The following is a 21,192-nucleotide window of genomic DNA, read 5'->3' on the forward strand; positions in this document are numbered from 1 at the left end:
GGTTAGGCTACTTATTTCCCATCTTTTGAAAATAGTCGTACCAACTATAACTTTCTGAAAACCATTCGCCATAACAAATAAATTAATTCAATTATTTGAAAAATAATTTCACCACCTTTTTATAAAAAAGGTATTGGTTATTAAAATATTCGCCGACCAATATCCATATTTCAAAACATAATTTGTTATCAATATTAATAATTTTATTAAAAATAAAAATTATAATCGCCATTATTTTATAAAAATTGTCTACACTATTTAAAAATTTGCCACCAAATATCCATCCATTGATGCATAATTCGCCAACACTATTCATTTTTTTTCACCCAAATGACATGTGATTCGCCACAATTTTATAAATTTGGGGGGGGGGGGGTTCCTTAAAGTTATCCCTGATCTCTTGTAACTAAAAATAATTGGATGGGGGGAAGTATGTAGCTTCAAAGGTGATACTCAATTCATTCTCCTTAATATTTACAAACCTATTCCTACTATTGATTTAAAAAAAAAGTTTGGAACGAAATTAGTAAATTTATGGAGGAAAATCCTATTGGAAAAAATCATCATTGGAGGATACTTTAATGCTGTCATAAAATTAAATGAAAAATATGGAGGATTCCAACTATTACACAAGTAATGACATGTTAGGATTTGACAGATCCGAAACAATATACGAATAAAAGCTAAATGTAGAAACAAAAGAGGAAAACCATAAGAACACAGATTTAACATGGTTCACCCAAAATCTGGGCTACGTCCAACTACACAACCGTCCAACCTTTCTTATTATCTAGTGATTACAGTACAAACCCCTACAACTCAATATCGTTGCAAGAATAACCTATCTCATTATACATTGCATTACCACAATCCCTAACCCTAAGCTATCTTATATAATATATTCCCATAATCCCTAACCCTAAGAATTATGAAGTATGTACAATACTTCTCTAATTAGTCACCGCAAACTAACATGATAGACTTCAGAAAGTGGTTTGAAAGAAACAACTTAGTAGACATTCCATCCTCTAATGGTATATTCAAATGAAATAATAAGAGAAAATGTTTTTGTTACATAGCAAAATGCTTGGGTAGATTTTTATTTGAAAGGGGGGTCTAAGTACAATCAATTGCACCCTTAGCACTACCATCCTTCCTTATGTAGGATCCAACTACTTCACAGTAAGGTTAGAAATTGCAGAACAAATAAAGCCACATAAGAATCCTTTCAAATGCAAAAAAAAGTGGTTCTTAGATGAAATTTTCTTGAGCAACATCAACCTATAGTAGCAAGAAGACAATTTCGAAGGATAAACAAATTTATGCTTTGTGGCAAAGCTAAAAATGTTAAAAGGAAAAATGTTGAAATTAAACAAAGAACACTTTAATAACATTTTTAAGGAAAAACTAGACAATGAAGAAATCCTGAAAAATCTTAACAGAGAAATCATAAAAGAATGAATGAATAATGACAAATATATGAAAGAAAAAGAGTTGCTAGCAAAACAAGATGACATACTTGCCAAAAAAGAAATCTACTGGAAACAAAAATCCTGTGAAACTTGGTTAGTAGAAGGCGACAAAAATACCCATTTTTTTCATAATAGTATGTTAAATAATAGAAACATTAATAGAATAACTAAGATTAGGACAATGAAGGTAATGAAATAGAAAATTGAGGTCAACTAGTGTAGGTATTTACTGAATACTTCTCCAATATTCTTTACAATTTCAAACACTCCAATTAGTCCAAAATAAAATGCTAAACTCAATACCTAGACTCCTTACTAGAGAGGATAACAAATTCCTAAACTAGAAGTTTACCATAGAGGAAATCAAAGAATCCCTCTTCCATATGAACCCAGACAAGTCACAAGGCTCAGATGACTACCGAGCCTTCTTTTGCCAAAAATGTTGAAATATCTTTAGCCACAATTTATGGGAATCCATTGAGGCCACTAGAAATTTGGGTTCACTTTTATCAGAAATAAATAACACCTTTATAACACTTATCCCCAAAAAATCCATTCATGAAGATCTTGGGGACTTTGTACCTATAGCACTATGCAACACCATTTACAAAATTTTGACTAAAGCCTTAGCAAATAGACTTAAAAAAATATTACCTAAATTAGTCTCAAAAGAGAGAACTGGCTTCATCTTGAGCAGATCTATATTTGATGGTGTTTTTATCATTCAAGAACTTATTCATTCAACACAACCAACAAAGAATCGTGTATGCTAATGAAGCTTGACATTCACAATGCCTATGGCAAAGTAGATTGGATATTTCTATGCAAAAGCATGGAAGCTTTCAGTTTTTCACGTCAATGTATAAACCTAATTTTAAACTGTATTTCAATCCCAAAAATCTTGCTACTTATAAATAGAACACCTGAAGGTTAATTCACTATTTCAAGAGGAATCGGGCAAGAAGACCCAATTTCCCATTTTCTCTTTATCATTATGGTTGAAGCCTTTGGTAGAGTCATAAAAGAAGCTCATGCATAAGGGAAGATACAAGGAATCTTAGCAATATAAGAAGTACCTAAAGTAAGGCACTAACAATTTGTGGATAACAATATCCTCCTTGGAGAAAGTACACTAGAAGAAGCCCACAACTTCAAGCATATAATAAAAATGTATATGGAGGCCTCCCAATAGAAAGTAAATATAGAGAAATTAGTTTTTTTTCCCTTAATACACAACCCAACATTAAAAGAAACATCTATAACATCATGGGGTATATGAAAGGAACATTCCCTTGCAAATACCTAGGAATTCAGCTTGAAAAAAGAGCTTGCGATAGAAAAATCTGGAATCAAGTATTTTTTAAGATCGATAAAAATTTGGATAGTTGGAAAGGGAAATGACGCACTAAAGTTGGTAGAACTATAATGATAAAAGCAGTGCTAATAACCATCTCCACATATCAAATATCATGCTTACCATTCCCCAAGGGCACTAAAAGAATACTTAATAAAAAACTAAGAATTTTCTTTTGGTAGGGGACAATAGAGAAAAATAAGTAGTCCCTCATCAAATGGGACAAAATATGTAGACCCAAAGAATATGGGGGACTAGGGATAAAGGATTTGAGTTGGCAAAACGAATCCCTGGGCCAGAAATTGTCTAGAGAATGTACCAAGAGTGTGATGGTAAATGGGCTAAAATCCTAGTATTTGAATAGTACTGACCCTCTCTCTTTGTTCCACACCAAAAACCCTCCCAAAGGAACCAAAATCTGGAATTGTATGCTTTAATGCCGATCCTCGACAATAAACAATATCACCTAGGATATAGGGTTAGGTCAGGATGCTCTATTTTGGGAGGACTCTTAGAATGGACTCCCTCCCCCCAGATTACATAAACCTCCCACCTAACATTAAAAAAATACTCTATTAAATCTATGGGGTAAGCATGTTAAAGACTACAAAATAATAACTAATGTAAATCAATACAGGGGATGGAAATATAAAACCTTAGAAGACACCAACCTACCTATTCAAAAAGAAAAGATCTTTAAACAATTTCTAAGACAAAGACTAATTAATCACAAAGATAGAAAGGATAGGTTGATTTGGGGAGCCTCATAGAGCAACATATATAGTATCAAAAGGGGATATGATATGATTATTACCTCACTACAATGGGACATGATAGACATCCCTCTTAACCTATGTTGGGACCTTGCATGTCTATCCAAGGCTGACATATTTCTTCGAGAAACTCTCCAAAAATGAATCCTCACCTAAGAAAAATTTACTAAAAAGGGCTTCGAAGGACCATTGAGATGCCCTATTTGTGAAAGAGAATCATAGATGACAAAGCACCTACTGTAAAAATTCTCATTTGCAAACAAATGTTGGCAATGGTTAAGCCATAAATTAGAATGCAAAACCACATTCCCAGATAGCTTCTGGAACCTCTTGAAGAGTTGGCCTAAGAACAAACTCTCCGGGGTCTATGGGAACCTATGGAATATCTCTCCTTTCATGCTCTCCTAGGAAATATGGAAAGAAAGAAACAAAAGGATATTCACAAATGAAAGGATGGACTTGATCTCTTTTGTAAGCAAAGTTGAGGCAAGCATTATAGAAGCTACAAAGAACAACCTAAGAAACTCATTAATAGAGGAAGGTTCCTTCTCAAATTAGGACATAGATATGCACAAAAATTGGTTCAATTTAATTAATCCCCCTACAATTTACCTAAATCCAATAAACAAGCAAGGGATGAGTGTAAATGGTAGTCCCCACCATCAAGATGGGCCAAGCTAAATTTTGATGGGGCCTCTAGAGGCAATCTGGGCATTGCAGGACTACGATGCATTATCCACTTGAACAATGTGGCTTGAATTATTAAAAGAGTCAAACCTTTAGGAGGAACCACCAATAACTTAGCTGAACTGGAAGCCCTAATTGAGGGATTAAGCTTAAGTGTGGATCTAGGAATTAGTAAGCTAATAATTGAAGGTGACTCACAAATAATCTTGAGTGCATTAAGGAAATGAAGCACTCCTAAGTGGGTGCTGAAATCCAAATTTGAATATGCCCTAAAATTAATAGATAAAATTAGAGATATCATAATTAATCATATATACATAAAAGGAAACAAAGACACATACACTCTAGAAAACAAAGGACCACTAGATGGAGATGATATTCTCTTTAGGAATTATTAATCCATTACCCTTTATTGGTCAAGAATAATTATAGGTTGTGCATGAACTTTGAGCCCCACAAATTATCCAATATTAATTAGGGCACCTATATTAGGTTTTAAACTAATTTTACTCCTGGTTCAATCCTCCAAGTAGCTAATATTTAGTAGTAAACCAAAATAGAGTATGATCTGTAAAACAAGAATTAGTATGCAAAGAACATTAACAAATAAAGTAAACATTCACAAACCAAAAACTAAATTCACATATATCCTTAGACAAAGAAAGAGAACAAGAAGTGCAAACCTCACAAGAGAAAACACTCCATGCTTTCTTGATTCTGTAGATGTGTCCTTTTGCTGTGGATGTATGCTCAAGATGCTCAAAAGCTGCTTCAATGGAGATGGGTAATGGCAAATTGGTAGCTTTGTGAGCTCTCAATTTGGCATTATAAGGGTATAGTTGATGGCTTTGGTTCTCAAAATAGCATGGTAACTTTAGCTCAAAGATTGTTGATGAAATGGCTTGGGATGGGATTCAATTTATAGGCTAAGGGGTAGAGGGATGGAGGGCTTAGATGCAAGGATGGATGAAGGCTTAAGGAGGGCTAGGATGCACTCAAAGGAGAGCACATGGATTGTGCTTGTTTAGCACCAATGGGAAGGTGACACTTGTCACAAGGAGGATGAGTGTGAGAGGGTAGGGTAAAGGGTTGGTTAAAGGCATGATGAGTGGGGTTGAGTATGTAAGAGGGATGTAAGAGGAATGAGTGTGGAAGAGGGAAGAGTGTGGAAGATGGGTGTAAGAGTCATGAGTGGGCTTGTAAGAGTCTTTATGTTTTGTAAGAGCACTCATGACTTAGTGGTTGGGTTTTTTGAGGGGAGACTTTGGTTTGGATTAGGAAAGTCTTAAACTTGTTTAAGGAATGTGACAACATTAGGGGGTGGATTAGGCTTGGGTTTAGGATTAGCTTAGGGATGTTAGAGATGTGCAAGTGGATGGCATTAATGAGGGTGGGTGAGTTAGTGGCTAAGCTTGGTTAGTATGGGTGGATGGGGTGGATTAGGCTAAATGGAGGATTAGAGATAGGTTAGGGGTTTTTGAATTTGAGGATTTCATTTATCAAATAGATTTATTTAATAAATGGGGATTTTTGGAATTAGATAGGAGAAAAGGATTTAATTGATAAATAATAGATTATTTGATTTATCAATTAGGACTATAGATGATTAATTAAATTAATCAACTAGGGATGGCAAAGGATTAATTAAATAAGAATTTAATTAATGATGCCTTTAGAGATGGCTAAATTCGATTACCAAAGCAGTGTAATCAAATTTAGGTGTCTACCAAAATAGTAAATTTAGGTGGCTAAATTTAATAGTAAACCAAAATAGAGTATGATCCATATCTCAATGTATAAAATCCAAATGATCAATAAAATTTGGTTTTATATATTGATTTTTATGTAAGGTTTTTTCTCTCAGCATATCGTTTAGACTAACTATCAATTACATGGAAGATACTTGACAATCACAATTTTCTCATATGAATTAATCAATAATACTCTCCAACAAAATAAAGGCTTATTAACAAGTATTTTAATCTTAGTAATGAGTAGATACAAATATTATTATCTTAAGATATAACATTAAGTTATCAAGGTAACTAGAAGTCATGTTATTACCAACAATAGTTTCATAATAACTCTTCTAGTTAAGGATAAGGTAGGACACTCAGATTAATCTTACAAGGGTATTTTACATGAACAATTAATCTTTTTTTTATATAACTTCATCGAGATAATTTACCAGTAAACTAAAGCACCTATTGGTGATTCTCCTATCTCTACAAAAACAACCATCCCTCAATCAGACCATTGCTTTACAAACTTTTTTAGACCAAGCCCCTTAGAATTAGTATATTACTAGGGATTGTAATGTTGAAACACTAAGCAAGATGTTAACAATTGACAAATGGATGATTTAGTTTTAGGATAAAATTAGTCTTGCAAGTTTCATTAATGAGACACTCTAAGAAAAGGAATCATGAAAGGATACGAAATGAGAATACAAGAACGTCAACAAGCTTTACGACTCTATTTACAATGCCTTTTTATAGAGATGAAAAATAGGACGTACAAAATGAAAAATGCACTTAAACACGTGAATTCAGAGTTCCTTAAGTAACTAAAGATAGAAAACATGCAAATAGACATATATTCAACTATCTCAAATGGCAACACTATGGTGAAAGCACCTTCAATACAACATTAGTTTCTATGGTGAGAAGTACCGAGGTAATAAGTCATTGTTCTAAGTTTAATAAGAAGGACAAATAGAGATAAAGGAATTCTTAAAGAGAAACATCCAATGCAATAATCATAATTGACAAACATGGTAAAAAACATATACACATGACATAATGCTATATTAGAACATAGATGAAAGGAAAATAAAAAATGATATGTAAGATGTATAATCCCCTAACATTCAACCAGCTTAGACTTTTAGTATTAAGGGAAACCCTTCACCTGGCATGGGCCCCAATGTAGACTTGAATCTAAAAGGAATTAAAAGATCCATGAAGTTTATAAAACAAACCAACTCTACAAATTATCTTTGAAATTCAAACTTCAAACTTGAAAACACTCTCAACAAAAGGAAACTATACTATATTGTTGAGTGCATTAATGTACATAATCAAGAAGCATGAAGAATACATAAATATCCTAAAACATTCACATAGGTGATTAGGAATATCAAAACAAACCAACCCTCCCAACTTGTCCTCAATAGATTAGATTACCAAACTCAAAACAAGGGAGATGTCTTAAAGTTTAAATAAGCTAACAAGAATCATATCTCAAATGTGAACCAATAGTATGTGACTAGATTATGACTTAGATTGGAATGGTAAGAAGTCCACTATGGTCCATTAAAAAGCCAGTAAACTTCAAACACACATTTCAAGACTCTATTGGGAACCCAAATGCAAATCTAAAAAGGATTAAGATGTAATAATAGATCATACCAATTTAAGATATCGTTAAAGTAATTAAAAGAACATTATAACAACTACAATAATCATTATATTAATGGAAAAATTCCAAACATTACAACTATTAACCATAGCATAGAATGAACTCACCCATAATACAGATAATATTACTCATATTACTAGGGACAATGATACTATGATTCTTATACTAAAGCTTCTTATTTGGTATATGAAGACTAACTCTTACTTGTGAGCTTGAAGTGTATTTGAAGATGTAAGGACACATAAAGGGAAAGGAATCCAACATCAAAAGAAGATAAACCAATAAGATGATGCATTGGACCTAAAAAATGATCTAAATAAAATAACGATACATCAATGAACGCAATCAATTGTACATAAAGTTTATTGGTAAACCCACAGTAGGGGTCCCTTTTAAGGTTACACATCAATATTGTAAAGGATGGTAAGGGGCGCTTGCACACCTTATCAAGATTAAGCAAGGAAAAAAAACAATGTAATGTTTCTTTTTCAGATGTAAGGGAGGGTATGCCCTCTTAAAGTCCTTTGCAATGACACAAAGGTGAATGTATCAACATGAAATCAAGACACAATTTCTCCCAAGCAATATCAGGGGTTCTCTTCCCCATACTTTTGTCTCCATTGCTTGTACTTTGGACGAGCTTAAACTTTTAGTAAAATGTTGGAATATAATTTTTAGGGTATTGTTGCCTTTTACTGATCAAAAAATAAATAAAATAAAAATAATAATGCAAACTTTTAATTTGAAATAGTTAGAAATAAAAATATATATTGTAAACATTATATATGGGTTAAAAAATATAAGTAACATTATGGCAATCAACACTATGCATAAATGTTGGTTGAAAATTTGGAGGGACATAGTGTTTGTGTGAAATTTTTTAAGACCCGATATTTTTAGCCATTTTTAGTCAATCAAATAATTTTAAATTAATTTTATTGTTTATAAATGTAAGAAACATGCATCTCTACTATATAAAATATTAATTATATAATATTGTTTGAAATTAATTAAATTTGATTGGTAGATATTATATATTTTAATCACTAGTCAAGAGAAAGTGATTACCATAGTATTATGCCTATAGGATAAGTATTAAAATAGACTTCCTCAACATGTTTATTTGGATATCATGCTGCCTTTTCAACTTTAGAGATCATGTAAATGCTTTGAATGTTTTACTTTGAATATAAGTTAAATCATGGGCAAATCATGTCTCAATATAACTAACTTGTTTTTACAATATTTTCCGTGTCACTATTGAAACTATTGTAAAACATTTTTTAAAATTAATTATAGACAAACACATAGTTCAAATAATAGTTTTCTATAGTTTCTCATAATAGTATATATATTTTATAATCATACTTACAAAATATAAGTACAATTGACAATATACGTCTACCTGCGTCTTTTTAAGTGTCATTGTTAGATTTCATTGATTTTAATGATACAACTCAATATAAGCACAATTGACAATATACATCTACCTCCTCTTGAATGTAAGTGCTAAAATTATTTTAATGATACAACTTTCCAATTTTTTTATCAATAAGAGGTAAATGCCCATTTTTATTAATTTCATAATATTTACAATTAACCAAATGATTCAAATAAAGATCTTGAAGAGATACAACTTCCCATTTTCATTATCATTTAAATTTCATTTGATTTTAATGATGCAACCTTCTATTTTTATCACTTTTAAATTTGATATCTCTTTAACTTATACATAGATGGGTTTTACTAAATTTATATAGATTTTGATCCCCATTTTGAAGCCTTTTAAAATTTTGATGCTATTTAAATTAAAAAATAATATTAATATTGCCCTGACAACAAATGTGTATGTAAACATATCCGTAGAAAAATCATTTATTGCATCTCATATTGCTTCTGAGGATGTGGTATCCGAATCTTAGGGTGCGGTCCCATAAGGGGGGCTTAAGCTCTATTTTTAAGGAAGTAGGTGGTCTCATGAGCATAATATAATTTTGCCATGAGATTATTCAAAATCTTCTCCTAAAAAGTAGAAGCCCTTCATTTTTAGGAAGCAGGTGAAAAAGGGGTGGCGCTAGAAATAGCCCCACCAGCTTAGGAATGCTTTTTTCCATTTGTCAATAATCTAAATTTTAGTTTTTTAATTAAAATGTAGATTTAGAAGGAATTTTAAATTTTACTTATTTTTAATGCACATCTTCCTTAAATTTCGGAGCTAAAATATTGAGTATCATAAATCATGGGACCGATATTCCCTGAAAAGTATTTATTTGAGGAAGACCAAGTGAAGAGAATAGCGGAGTTGATTATCAAAATTCAGAGAAGAAGAGACAAGTTAACCAAAACTTTGCAACTGACTAGTTTGGCTCCTGATTCGGGAGGGCGATTGCATGGGTCCCATAGACTACTTTAGTCTCGTGGACGTCATTAAAATCTATCATATCATATCATATCTATTTTGTAGGAAGCCCCTTCCATGGGACCGCAGCCTTAGAGAGTGACGGGCATTGCATCAAGCAATTCAAATTATATTCAAAGCCCTTCCGGTCAACGTTAACCTGAGTCTGGATAAGATCATGTGATCGGCTCTTCTACATTCTAAGTCCAAGTTTATTGAAAATCCGGATTGAAAACATGGCTAATGTGATGAAGCATCCCTACATTCCAGAGGAGCTCGAGCTACCTGGCTATGTTCCCATTTTCTTCACCCGAACTTACATTGTGGGTGTCTATTTCGCTGCCTCCTCTTTGCTTTTTCTATTGACTTGGATTTTATCAGGTATGCTTTTTTTATCACTTAACTTTATGTTTTATTAGCTACATCGATCATGAAAATTATTAGTTATTTTCTTCCACAACTTATGAAATAAATGCACTTTTAAAAATCCAAAATTACATAAAACAGTTTGAAGAATACCCTTAGATTATTGATATAATCTCCAGAGATGGGAGTTTGTCAAGATTTGTAGGTTTCGATCGCTACTAAGTGATCTGCCCAAACGAGCTCTGATGTTGATTTGTATTGATGTCGATGTACATCTTGATATTCTCTGAAAATAGTGTATGCGTTACGTAGGCATTATGGGACTTTGGCCTGATGAAACATACATGCAGATAAGTATCTTTGATCTGGTGAGGCTTCGCGTCAAGGATTCATGTTTACATAAACCTGAAATAACTGAATATATGCTAAGGGTTCATCTCTACATAAACCTGAAATAACTGAATATATGCTAACTTATCGGTTTTAGCTCTAGTTATAAATCAATGCACATAGGTTAAGTGTGCATATTGCCCATTAACCCAGACGGGTCAGCTCTAAGAATTATAGGCGGGACTATGATTTACCCATAAAAGCAAACATCATCACATATATCGTAGGGCACATCATGGCATAAGCATTTATGTTTGGCATTTTTATCTGTATTTATTCATGGAACTGTAATTACATATGGTCAAATGCATGTCACAGTCTTCTATCTCGTACTCTTGTGATGCCTTAAATATCTATAATTTTCAATTGCCTATTCTTACAAATTTAGTTGGCAGATATAATGTATAAATCCACCTCGTGGATTGTGTTAAAATCTGTTGGAAACTGCAGTCTGCCCTGTTCTCGACCTGCAGTACCATCAAGATCTCTGTGTTTTAGTGTGTCCGCATCTAATGTATAATGAAATGCCTTGCTAACAATCCAAATGCTAACCTGGGCTTATCATGCATGCAAAATTTGCTTCTTCCACATCCTGGAGCAACAAATTCTGTACTTGGTCGAAATTGTCTGAATGACTTCAGTTTCTAGAGTTGGATGGTTTTTGGGGCATATTCATTGCCATTGCTTCCATCTTTTGTGAAGCTGAATTGTGGTGGAGTATTTCTTGGAAATTAAGGTGTAAATAGGGAAAGGGTGCAGCATAAGAAATGCTAAATAAAAGGTATATTTGGCATGTTGCAGTGAGAAACGTGATAAATGCTAAAGTGAAGGTATTTTTGGAATGCTGAGCTAATGCTGGGTTACATTAAATATCTATGTTGGGAGTCAAATGTTATGGAAGGTGATTGTTATTTTATAGCCTCTGCACCTTAGCGGATTATTGATCACTGAGACAACAAACTTTTTTTAATCTTGAACTTTTGTAAGGTCAAGCATCCAGTCAATTCAAGTTTCTTGATTCGCTCAGGAAGATCAAATCAGATAAAGTAGATTCCAAGTGTGTGGTTTGTTGTTACACAATCCAAAATGTGACATGGCACTAACCTGATATGTGGCATGTGCTGGATTTTGGTCAAGTGAGTTGGAGGTAGGGGTATCTAACGGTGGATTTTACAGAGAAGAAAACAAAAAAGAAGGCCAATATTATCATTCATTTTTCAATGCATCAACCAAGCTTATTCCCATCCCTTGCATTCATTAAATCTTTCTGCCCTTCATACAAAAGTCAATATTAATTTGTGACACTGTTTACATTGACGTGATGCAAAATCATAGGGGATATAAAGACTTATCCATATTGAATTTCTGGAAGTGCAAATATGTGATGGTGCTTGATCCTATTATAAAGTTATAAAGTTACTCGATAGATGAGAGTGGGTGCTTGATCCTATTATATTCTGTTACAGATCCAAAGGCCAAGCTATTCCAGGTACCCAGGGAGTATAGCTACTCTGGCAAAATCCGTCACTCTCACCTACAGCTATCTAGTAAGAGGGTTTGCCCTACCCAAGGAGCTCTGGCTCAAACACAGATGATTTTTCCACTCAAACTAAGCAGTTATGTGGATAGTTTTGTTATTCTTCAATAGTCTGTCTGATAAACCTAAATAATCCCTAAGTGGATGCGATTTCTTATTTATTTTCACATTTTTGATATCATGGTAAGTATAATATTGCTTATTTTGGTTATCTTGATATATCTAGCTTCTATCTTTTGCTTTAACTCAAATTCTCATTAGATGGAGATGAACTTGGGAGTCCTGTTTCAGACTCGGAATCCTACATGAGTTTTTTTTGGCGCAGACTCCGGCAAACCAATCCTCTCAATAATTAATTAGTCTTCAAAGAGTTGGGCCAATTGTTAAATATTTGAGAGGATTTGGACTTTGGTCCTAGAACCTTTGGAGACGAATTGAACCCAATAATGCAATAGTTCTATTTCTAGAAGTGTTTCATTACTGCGAAACATGGAATTTATATTCTTACATCCCCAGAAGATTTCCCCATGCAGCAGCAAAGAAATCTGTAGTTGTTTGTGTTCAGCTTGAGCTTCACTAATGTGGCTGTTAAGATAGGCATTTTATCTTGCTTCATCAATCCAGAAGCTAGGAGTTACAATCAAGACTCACTTTCACAGGATTACAATAATGAAGATCCTTGAAGGAATTCTTCCAGTCCCTAAAGCCCAAGCGGACCTTTCAAGCCATTGAATCAATTGTTGATAAGCTTACCAGTCTGCAAGGAAATCCAGAGATTCGAGGGACCACTTTATTTTGGCATACCAAGCAAAGTTTATGAATGTATTTCTTGTCAGTTCTATGACTAGCCTATTTCCTAGAATGAGTTTTGTAAGGTGCTATTTCAAATGGTAGATGATAGGTTAATAAAGCTTGATGAATTTCCTGTGATTCTAGTAAGTTTTGAAGAATCAGGTATTTTTGGATGCTCATTAATTGTGCGACATCAAAATTTTGGGGTTCAAAGCATAGACTTGTCTGTCAACTTATCCCGTTATTGAATAAAACCAATGACAATGCTCTATATCCATGAACCAAGCATGCTTTTATCCTTCATTTATTAAGGACATATTGGAAATATTAGAGTATCACATCTTTATAAAAATTTTAGCATCTAAGAAGGCATAGAAATGGCATAGTGTCCAGATTAGAAAATCCTTTATAAGGACGATTGATATGCTGTCTGGACTCTGACTATATTGAATGTGATAGCCCTTATTTTCACTGTGCCAAAACCTTGGAAATTTATTGTGAAAATACTTTGAAGTGTGTTGTTTTGTTAGGGTTTGTTCTTAATTTGTTATCAGTTTTCCAAGAAATAACCCTAACCTGATCAATTTTTGCCCTAGCCCAGTTTAAAAATCTTGCCCTAGTAGGATAGTCTGATATCTTAAGAATTGTCTTTACCCTGTCATGGAAAGAATTTCTTAAAATTCACAATCAATTATAAACTTTACCCTAGGTTTTGTTTCAAGCGGGAGATTGTATGTCATTTTCAAAATTTTCATCATGTGATACGATCTTATGATCGGGGTTTCAAGTGTCTAGTCGTAAGCTTAAGTTTTCCCTCTCTCGATGTTACAAAATGTAGACTAGCAGAGGATTGTAAGGGTAAAGTGTTGAGTTTCCAATTAAGATATACTATATGGTCATAGCATCATGGGTGTTTAAAATGGAGTTTCCAATCTTACGATCCCCGCTTTGTCGTGTCATCTTAAGTGTCTTATGAGAAGAGTTTGAAGTTAAGTTATAAGATGTTACGACAAGCAGGTAATTGTGGGATTGTAAAGGCAAAAAGGAAGACCCGCGACCATACAAGAACAAAAGGATTGTAAGATCGCAAGGATATAAAGTGCAAGCATTGTGGAGAGTTTTGATCTTACGATAAATGGAGATCGCATAATCATAAAAGCTTTCAAGGAGATTTCCAAAGATACGAAGAGTTGTGATCATAAGATCGCAGGAGCAACTGATGAGGTTTCCAATGACACGATAAGGAAGCGATCGTAAGATTGTAAAGCAAGAAATGCGAAGTGGGGCCAGGCACATGAGCATAAGATTTTGAGACACGTGGCAACTGGTATCTTCCAATGCTACGAAAAGTAGTAGATCGTAAGATCTCAAGGGAAAATCATGAGCTTTACGAAGCTACAAAACAATGCTAGATCGTATGATCGTAAAGATAGGTGTTGAAGCTTCCGGGGCTACGATAAAAAAAGGATAACTACCAATGTGTGGTCGTATATCAGTGGTAGCAGTTAACTGTAACTTTTGAACATACGAAGTCAGTTAAATGATTGCGATCGAGAGATCGTAAGCTAAGAAAAATTGAAGCTTGATCTTATGCCAAGCTGTGTTCGTAAGATCATAAGGGTTTATGAGGTAACTTCCGAAGTTACAAAAAGGCACAGTTAATCGTGATCGTAAGATCGTAAGGCAAATGAAGGCAAGATAAGATGCTATGACAGGGCTTATTAGCTGTTCAACATAAGTTCGTGGCTATAGATGGTGACTTTTTTTCCAGTGATCTGATCTTAATATAAGTTGTGTCTCGTAAGATCGTGAAAGACTTAAGGGTGAGCTCCGAAGACATGGTAAATAGTATATCATAGGATCGTGAAGGCCATTTTCTTGGCTTACGAGAATCTAAGTTACCAATGCTGATTTTGATGCTGATGCGGGTTTGGGGTGTTGATGTGCAGATTTTTTTTTGGATTTTGGATGCATTTGGGTGCGTCCATATATGTATATATATAATAATAATAAATATGTACTAAAATTTATGTATGCAAAGAAATGCAAGAAATATACAAAAATAAATCATTACATAGCATGATGCTTCACCATTGATAATTCAAGTTCAAATTCACTAATCAAATTCTGTCATTCGGAATCATAAGGATTCTCAAAAAAATCCACATTCTCATCATCATCAATTAATACATGCTAAAATTGACATCTAAAAGGCATTTTGGTTGCGAGTGCTTTCTAGATGGGCATGGATGCTTCGCGGATTCTCCTAGGAAGCACATCCTGGACTTGTGGATTCTTGCTAGATGCACTACAATGCATCCACCAAGAACCCACAGTCCCAGGATACGCTTTTAGAGAGAATCCGTGCAACATCCTAACACACCCAAGCATCCGGATGCATCATAATCAACATCCAGCCATTTTAGTAGAGAATCGGTAACTAAGACGAGAATATGTTAAGAGTTTGATTTCTAGATGATTGTAAGATCGTAAAGCCAAATTTCCCCGCCTAAGATGATATGAAGGGTTTACATTTCAAAGATGATCGTAAGATCATAAACCCTAAATAAGACACGAAAGCTCTTTTTTCTTTTCGTCTCAGCTGGAATAACAATGTATGTTGTTAACCAATGAGATTTGAGTAAAGTACAACGAATCAAGAGCTGGAGAAGTTATGTCGACGCTCCATGGAAGTGACAGAGAACATTGAATTTAAGGCTCGAGCAAGCAAGAAATCAATGTACAGAGAATGTTGGTAAAGTATGCATAGCATAAAAACATTCTCTAAGCCAGTAATAAGTTACTGTTTGCAGGGAGAAGAGATTTCCGGTAGTTGCAAAGTTTTTTAGTGTGAGCAGATTATTGTTTTTAGTGCTAATTACAGAGTTTTCTGGTGTTTCAATTTGTAGTTAAGATGTCTGACAAAGAGGTTGAGGAGATTCAAGCATCAGATATGGAAGTTGCAGAGACCCTTACATTAAAAGGAAGAAAAAGAGAGAGTAAATCAAATCGGTTTGCAGAAGAATGGATCAAGTTATTCCCTGAATCTTCGAATGCCATCTTTGCAGAGACCATGATTTCAGAGACCCCTATGCATTCTACAGAGATGTTATATGCCCTGGTGTCAATGCTTACAAACTATTAAGATATTTCTACCACAATGTGATAGACAAAATTGCTGTTTGCAACCCATGGAAGAAGAATCTGGTAAAGCTTATCTTTCCAGAAGTATTTGTGGATGTTGATTTGCTAAAGGCCCCTATTAAATCATATAATCCGGCTACCAAATCATTCCATAGGCGAGATAGGACCATTATATGCACATTGGATCATGCTTCTTTCATTGAAGCCTTTGGACTAGAAGGAGCCATGAGCGAGCCAGTGGACCTAATTGACCTTCAAGAAAAAATTGAAAGAAACACCAAGGCTTACAGAGGGAAGTCTATGCTACAACACATCCCCATGGACCTCAAGCGGGTGGGTGATTATCCTAAGAAGGTGGATAAGAAGATGCCCCTGGATAAATTCAAAAATTATTTTGTAAAGATAATATATGATGTCCACAAGGTGGTAGGAAAGGATGGATTTGATATGGTCTATGGGGCAGAGTTTATTATTGCCAGAGATGTACAAGACTCCTACCATGGTGGAGAATATGACTACGTGGAGTACATTCTAGAGAGGATGAAAGATAACATAGGGCTGGCACAAAATGGAGAGATGGGAAACTTCAAGTTCCATCATTGCTGATGCACTTGTTCCTATACAAGAACGTGGGGTATATTAGCCCCGATTTCATTGATCACACATCTGATGCAAATGGAGATTTGACAGTTCAACTGTGGACATGGGTATGGGATAGGTTCTATCACTACTCTAACTTTGTTTCTTTTTTCAATAATTTTAGTTTTGTTATAATGAAGATGTTAGATCCTAGCTACTTTAGGGCCCCTGTAATTTTGGAAAGTCTTTTGAGACCAGCCCTATATCTTGAAAATAAAATATTAGATCACAATTGGGGAGACATCTTCTTGTTCCCAACATTTTCCCTTATGAGAGTTTATGGTTTTCCTCAACCACCCCATATATTGCCCAAATTTATCCCTCCTAGTCTGGCCATCATTGAATTCATGTGGCAGTTACTTATGGTGAATAGGGAATACCTAGGACCTAAGGTGCATAGAGGCACATTTTTGTGTAGGTGATTTAGGATAGGGGACTTTTCAATTGGAAAAGAATCCTTAGATCAAATACATTCCTTCCTCCACCATTTCAATTTATCAATTGCTCCCTATAGAATGTATGACCCTGATAACTGGATGAGGAATACCCTCAAAGAAATTAGAATCTATTTGTTGCCAAACACCATGGAATTGCTTCATGAGGACCTCATTCCCAGCATTGTTGCTAAGGGAGAGACTGTTGACAAATTGGCAAAATTTGATGATGTTTTGAGGGTGGAGAGTGAGTTGAAAAGAATAGATCCAAACTTTAAAGGTTTTTACATGGATGTCCCTTACCCACAAAGGATAAGGAAGATGGTTGTCAACCATGCTAAGATCATGGCACAAATGGCAAAGGGGCCAATTAGGGAAGAGGAAAGGGTAAACCCTGATAGCCCAGAACTTGATGTGATCATAGAGATTGAAGAGGATGAGCCTGCTAAAGCATCATGGGTTACCAAGGGTAACAAAAGGCAAAAGATAGTCCACATACCAGAAAGGTTGAAGTAGAGGACATTACAACTAATGCCTGGCAAGAATCAATATTTTACTGATCCTAGGCAAAATTATATACAGGATAGAATAAATGCAGTAGAGAATTCTCTGACTGATTTAGAGCTAGCAGCAACAAGATTGGATGGCAGGATCATCCAAGCCCAACAATTCATTGAAGACGATGAATTCATCAAATCTGGTGAGTTCAAGAGCTTCCTCTACAAGATTAAGCAGAGTGAACTAGTACTGAAGATGAAACCAGGGGAATTAGATGAGGAGAAGCAAGAATTGATTGATAAGTTGCATGCTTATGATCTTGAATGTGAAGTGATGACTCTTGAGGAGGCTAGAGATTTAGTGCAAAGGAGGGGGAATGCTTTTGGTGCTGGCTGGGATTTGGAACAAGCATTTATGCTTGACCAGATTAGAAGACAAGAGACTGCAATATCATAGGAGGCATATGGTGCTAATGGGCTACAAAGGGGATAAGGTTTTAACTTTGATTCCAAATCTCTGGCAGTTTGGAGCATGGCTCCTACATCTAATAAGCCCAAGTTGATGGATGTGCAGAGCACAGATTAGGGAAACATGATAGTATGGACTTTACAAGGTACCTCAGGTATAGAGATCTCCAAGGCTATGAAGCACTTGCCATTTATGAATGAGGCCAAGGTGGAGGAGATAGAAACAAGATTGTCTAAGGCCTTCCATGACTATATAGATGTCAGGAAGCTTATGAGGAAGAGCTCAGAAAGAGCCATGTGTACAAACAGAAGATAGAAGAATTGGAGGCCAAAGTTCAAGGGCTAGAAGCTGAAGTTGCATCTTTGAGGGAGCAATTGTCTAATGCAAAGCAACTTGCTAGTGCAAAGCAAAATAAAGAATAGAGCTTTCAGTAACAACTAGCCAGAGTCACAGCAGAAACAACTACTCAAATAGAGGAGCTAGAGGCAGAGGATTCAAAACTAAGAAGAATGAGCATAGATGCTTCATCTACAAAATATGGTGGTGAGGTAAGGACAACTGTCCTTAAAAGTACGATAGGCCATACACTGGAGACTCTAAAAAACATATCCCAACAGGTCCATGCTTTATTTATTTCTTTACAAGATGCTGAGCATATTTGCAATGAAGCACTTACATGGCTATCACCCACTTTTAATCTGTGGGGTTCATACACTCAAATTTTGGAGAGGTTAATTGTGTTGATGGCTAAGAAGCCAGATTTACTTGATGAAAATTATTATAGAAAGGAGGGCCTGGAGATAGTAAAAGAATTAATAGGCTTCTTTATTGGTAAGCTACAAATTATCCAAGGAAAGATGAAAGTCTTATCACAGGGGATTGAGCCCTACATTCCACCTATTTTGGATGCTGACAGCAAGTTGAGAGATTGACAGGATTGGTCTGATTCTTTCAGTGTATTATTAACTCCGGAAAGGCTAGCATTAGTTTTTGAAGATAGTAGTGATGTTCCTTTCAATAACCTGGTTGATTCCTTATTTAAAGTTGAAATAGACTTAAATAATTCTTCATTGGAGTCAAAAGCTATAACAGATGCCAGGTGGATTAAAGCCACAAAAGAATTGGATGAGGTTAAGACAACTGAGTGGCCCATGAAAAGGGAAATATATGTCTGGGAGGTGGTTGGATAGATTAAGGCTTTGCCAACAGGGAGTAGCTGAAGATTTATGTGATTAAAGGCAGCGAGAGATTTAGATAAGATTAGATATACCGAGCGGTCCATTAGTAAAGTAAATCTCTCATAGATATTTGAAGCTTATAAGGAAGTTAGAGACAGAAGAAGACAAAATTAAAGTAAAGAATCCTGCAGTAAATGTCACTTGCCGATTGTGCAACTACCTTCCTATTTTTGGTTCAAATGCAAAAGAGTGTTTTAATTGTAACTTTCTAGGCATGTCTTGCCTTTTTTCTTTCCATTAGGGTTTTGGCACGTGTCCTCCCATCTAAAGCTTGTTGTTCGAAGATGTGGAGTAGAGGTCCGAAGTTTGTAGAATTTTCAGTGTTTTATGTTAGTCATAGTCGGTCCAAGTTTTTGTCAATTGTATGAATGTATTCAAGTTTGTAAATTTGAGAATACTATGAACATCGAGTGATTAAGATTGTCAAGTGCTGAGTTATACTTCGAGTTTATATCAGTATTGTATTTGTTTTCAAAGGAAATTAATATGAAGATGAAGTTCTGCATATCTATCTTTGAGTTTTTGTCTCCATTCTATTATATATCTGCAATCTTGGGATTGAAATGAGCAAAGTTCTTTTAGTTTAATGTAGTTTGGATGAACTGTATATCTTTTATTGATTGCTTTTAATTCAAAGAGTTAAATAAATGCTTTCAAGAATTGATAGGGTTTCAGGTATATGGAAGGGATATCATAAGAATGAAATTCCGAGTTAATTGTTAACAAATTTAATTGCAAGTCAATTTAAATAGGTCTAGAATTACTGATTTTGACTCTATATAACAATGGATAAGGCACTGATCAATTAATTCAGTTGGAAGATGATATGTTCATATAGTTGCACAATGCATACATCAATCAAAAATCTATTTTCCATTTATGTAACAAAGCACTAAAATTGCTGGTCAACACTTATTTGTAATAGCTTTCCTTTTAAGTTACAACTAGCTATTGTAATCAAGTAGTTTATTGCAAGTTTAAGAAGAATTTTGATCATTATTTGCTATAGGGGATAAATTTGAAAGAAGAAGTATTAGTGAGCAAGTATCTGAAGAATATATCAAAATAACCAATCATATTCAAATCCCAAAGGTGCACCCGCTTTGGCCCTGTAGAGCCTAAAGTGTAGGGAGTCTTCTGTACTTTGTTGAAGTTGGTCCAAAGCTGAGATTAATCCTACTGAATATGGGATTTAGCTAGTCCTTAGGCTTGTTTTCATCTGTAGCATCCTGGTATTGGGTTTAGAGCAACCTGGTAGTTCCTAAAAAAACACCAACAAAATGACCTCTTGTTATTACCGTGCTTACAATGCTTGGTTTTGACCCTTTTATTTTTTAATTAGTCCACACTGTTCTAGTTGATGTCTTGATAATGGATTCAAATGGTTAGTAATGACCTATTCAAATCCATAATGCAGGATGAGCAACTTGCTCTAGAAGTATATATTACGATAATAGATAGCTTCTATTATTATTTAATGGTTATCTATTTGTAATCTATTGTAAATATTTAAATGTTTCTAATATTTAGTTAGCCTGTAGTTAACTGTTAGTTTTCTATTAGCTTGAATAGAATGTTTCTA

General features: G+C 34.6%; 1 protein-coding gene across 1 annotated transcript in view; it reads left to right on the plus strand.

Annotated features, from left to right (window-relative positions):
• Positions 1–10,306: 10,306 nt before the first annotated feature.
• The window catches only part of HYD1 (C-8,7 sterol isomerase), a 43,593-nt gene continuing 32,707 nt past the window's right edge, over positions 10,307–21,192 (plus strand). Inside the window, exon 1 of the mRNA XM_089826374.1 lies at positions 10,307–10,485. Coding sequence (XP_089682500.1) covers positions 10,341–10,485 — 145 coding nt within the window. The 5' untranslated portion in view covers positions 10,307–10,340. The remainder of the gene's footprint in view (positions 10,486–21,192) is intronic.

This window comes from Cupressus sempervirens, chromosome 4 (assembly GCF_028749045.1).
Source record: "Cupressus sempervirens isolate cs-2001-9-10 chromosome 4, ASM2874904v1, whole genome shotgun sequence".
Taxonomy (NCBI): domain Eukaryota; kingdom Viridiplantae; phylum Streptophyta; class Pinopsida; order Cupressales; family Cupressaceae; genus Cupressus; species Cupressus sempervirens.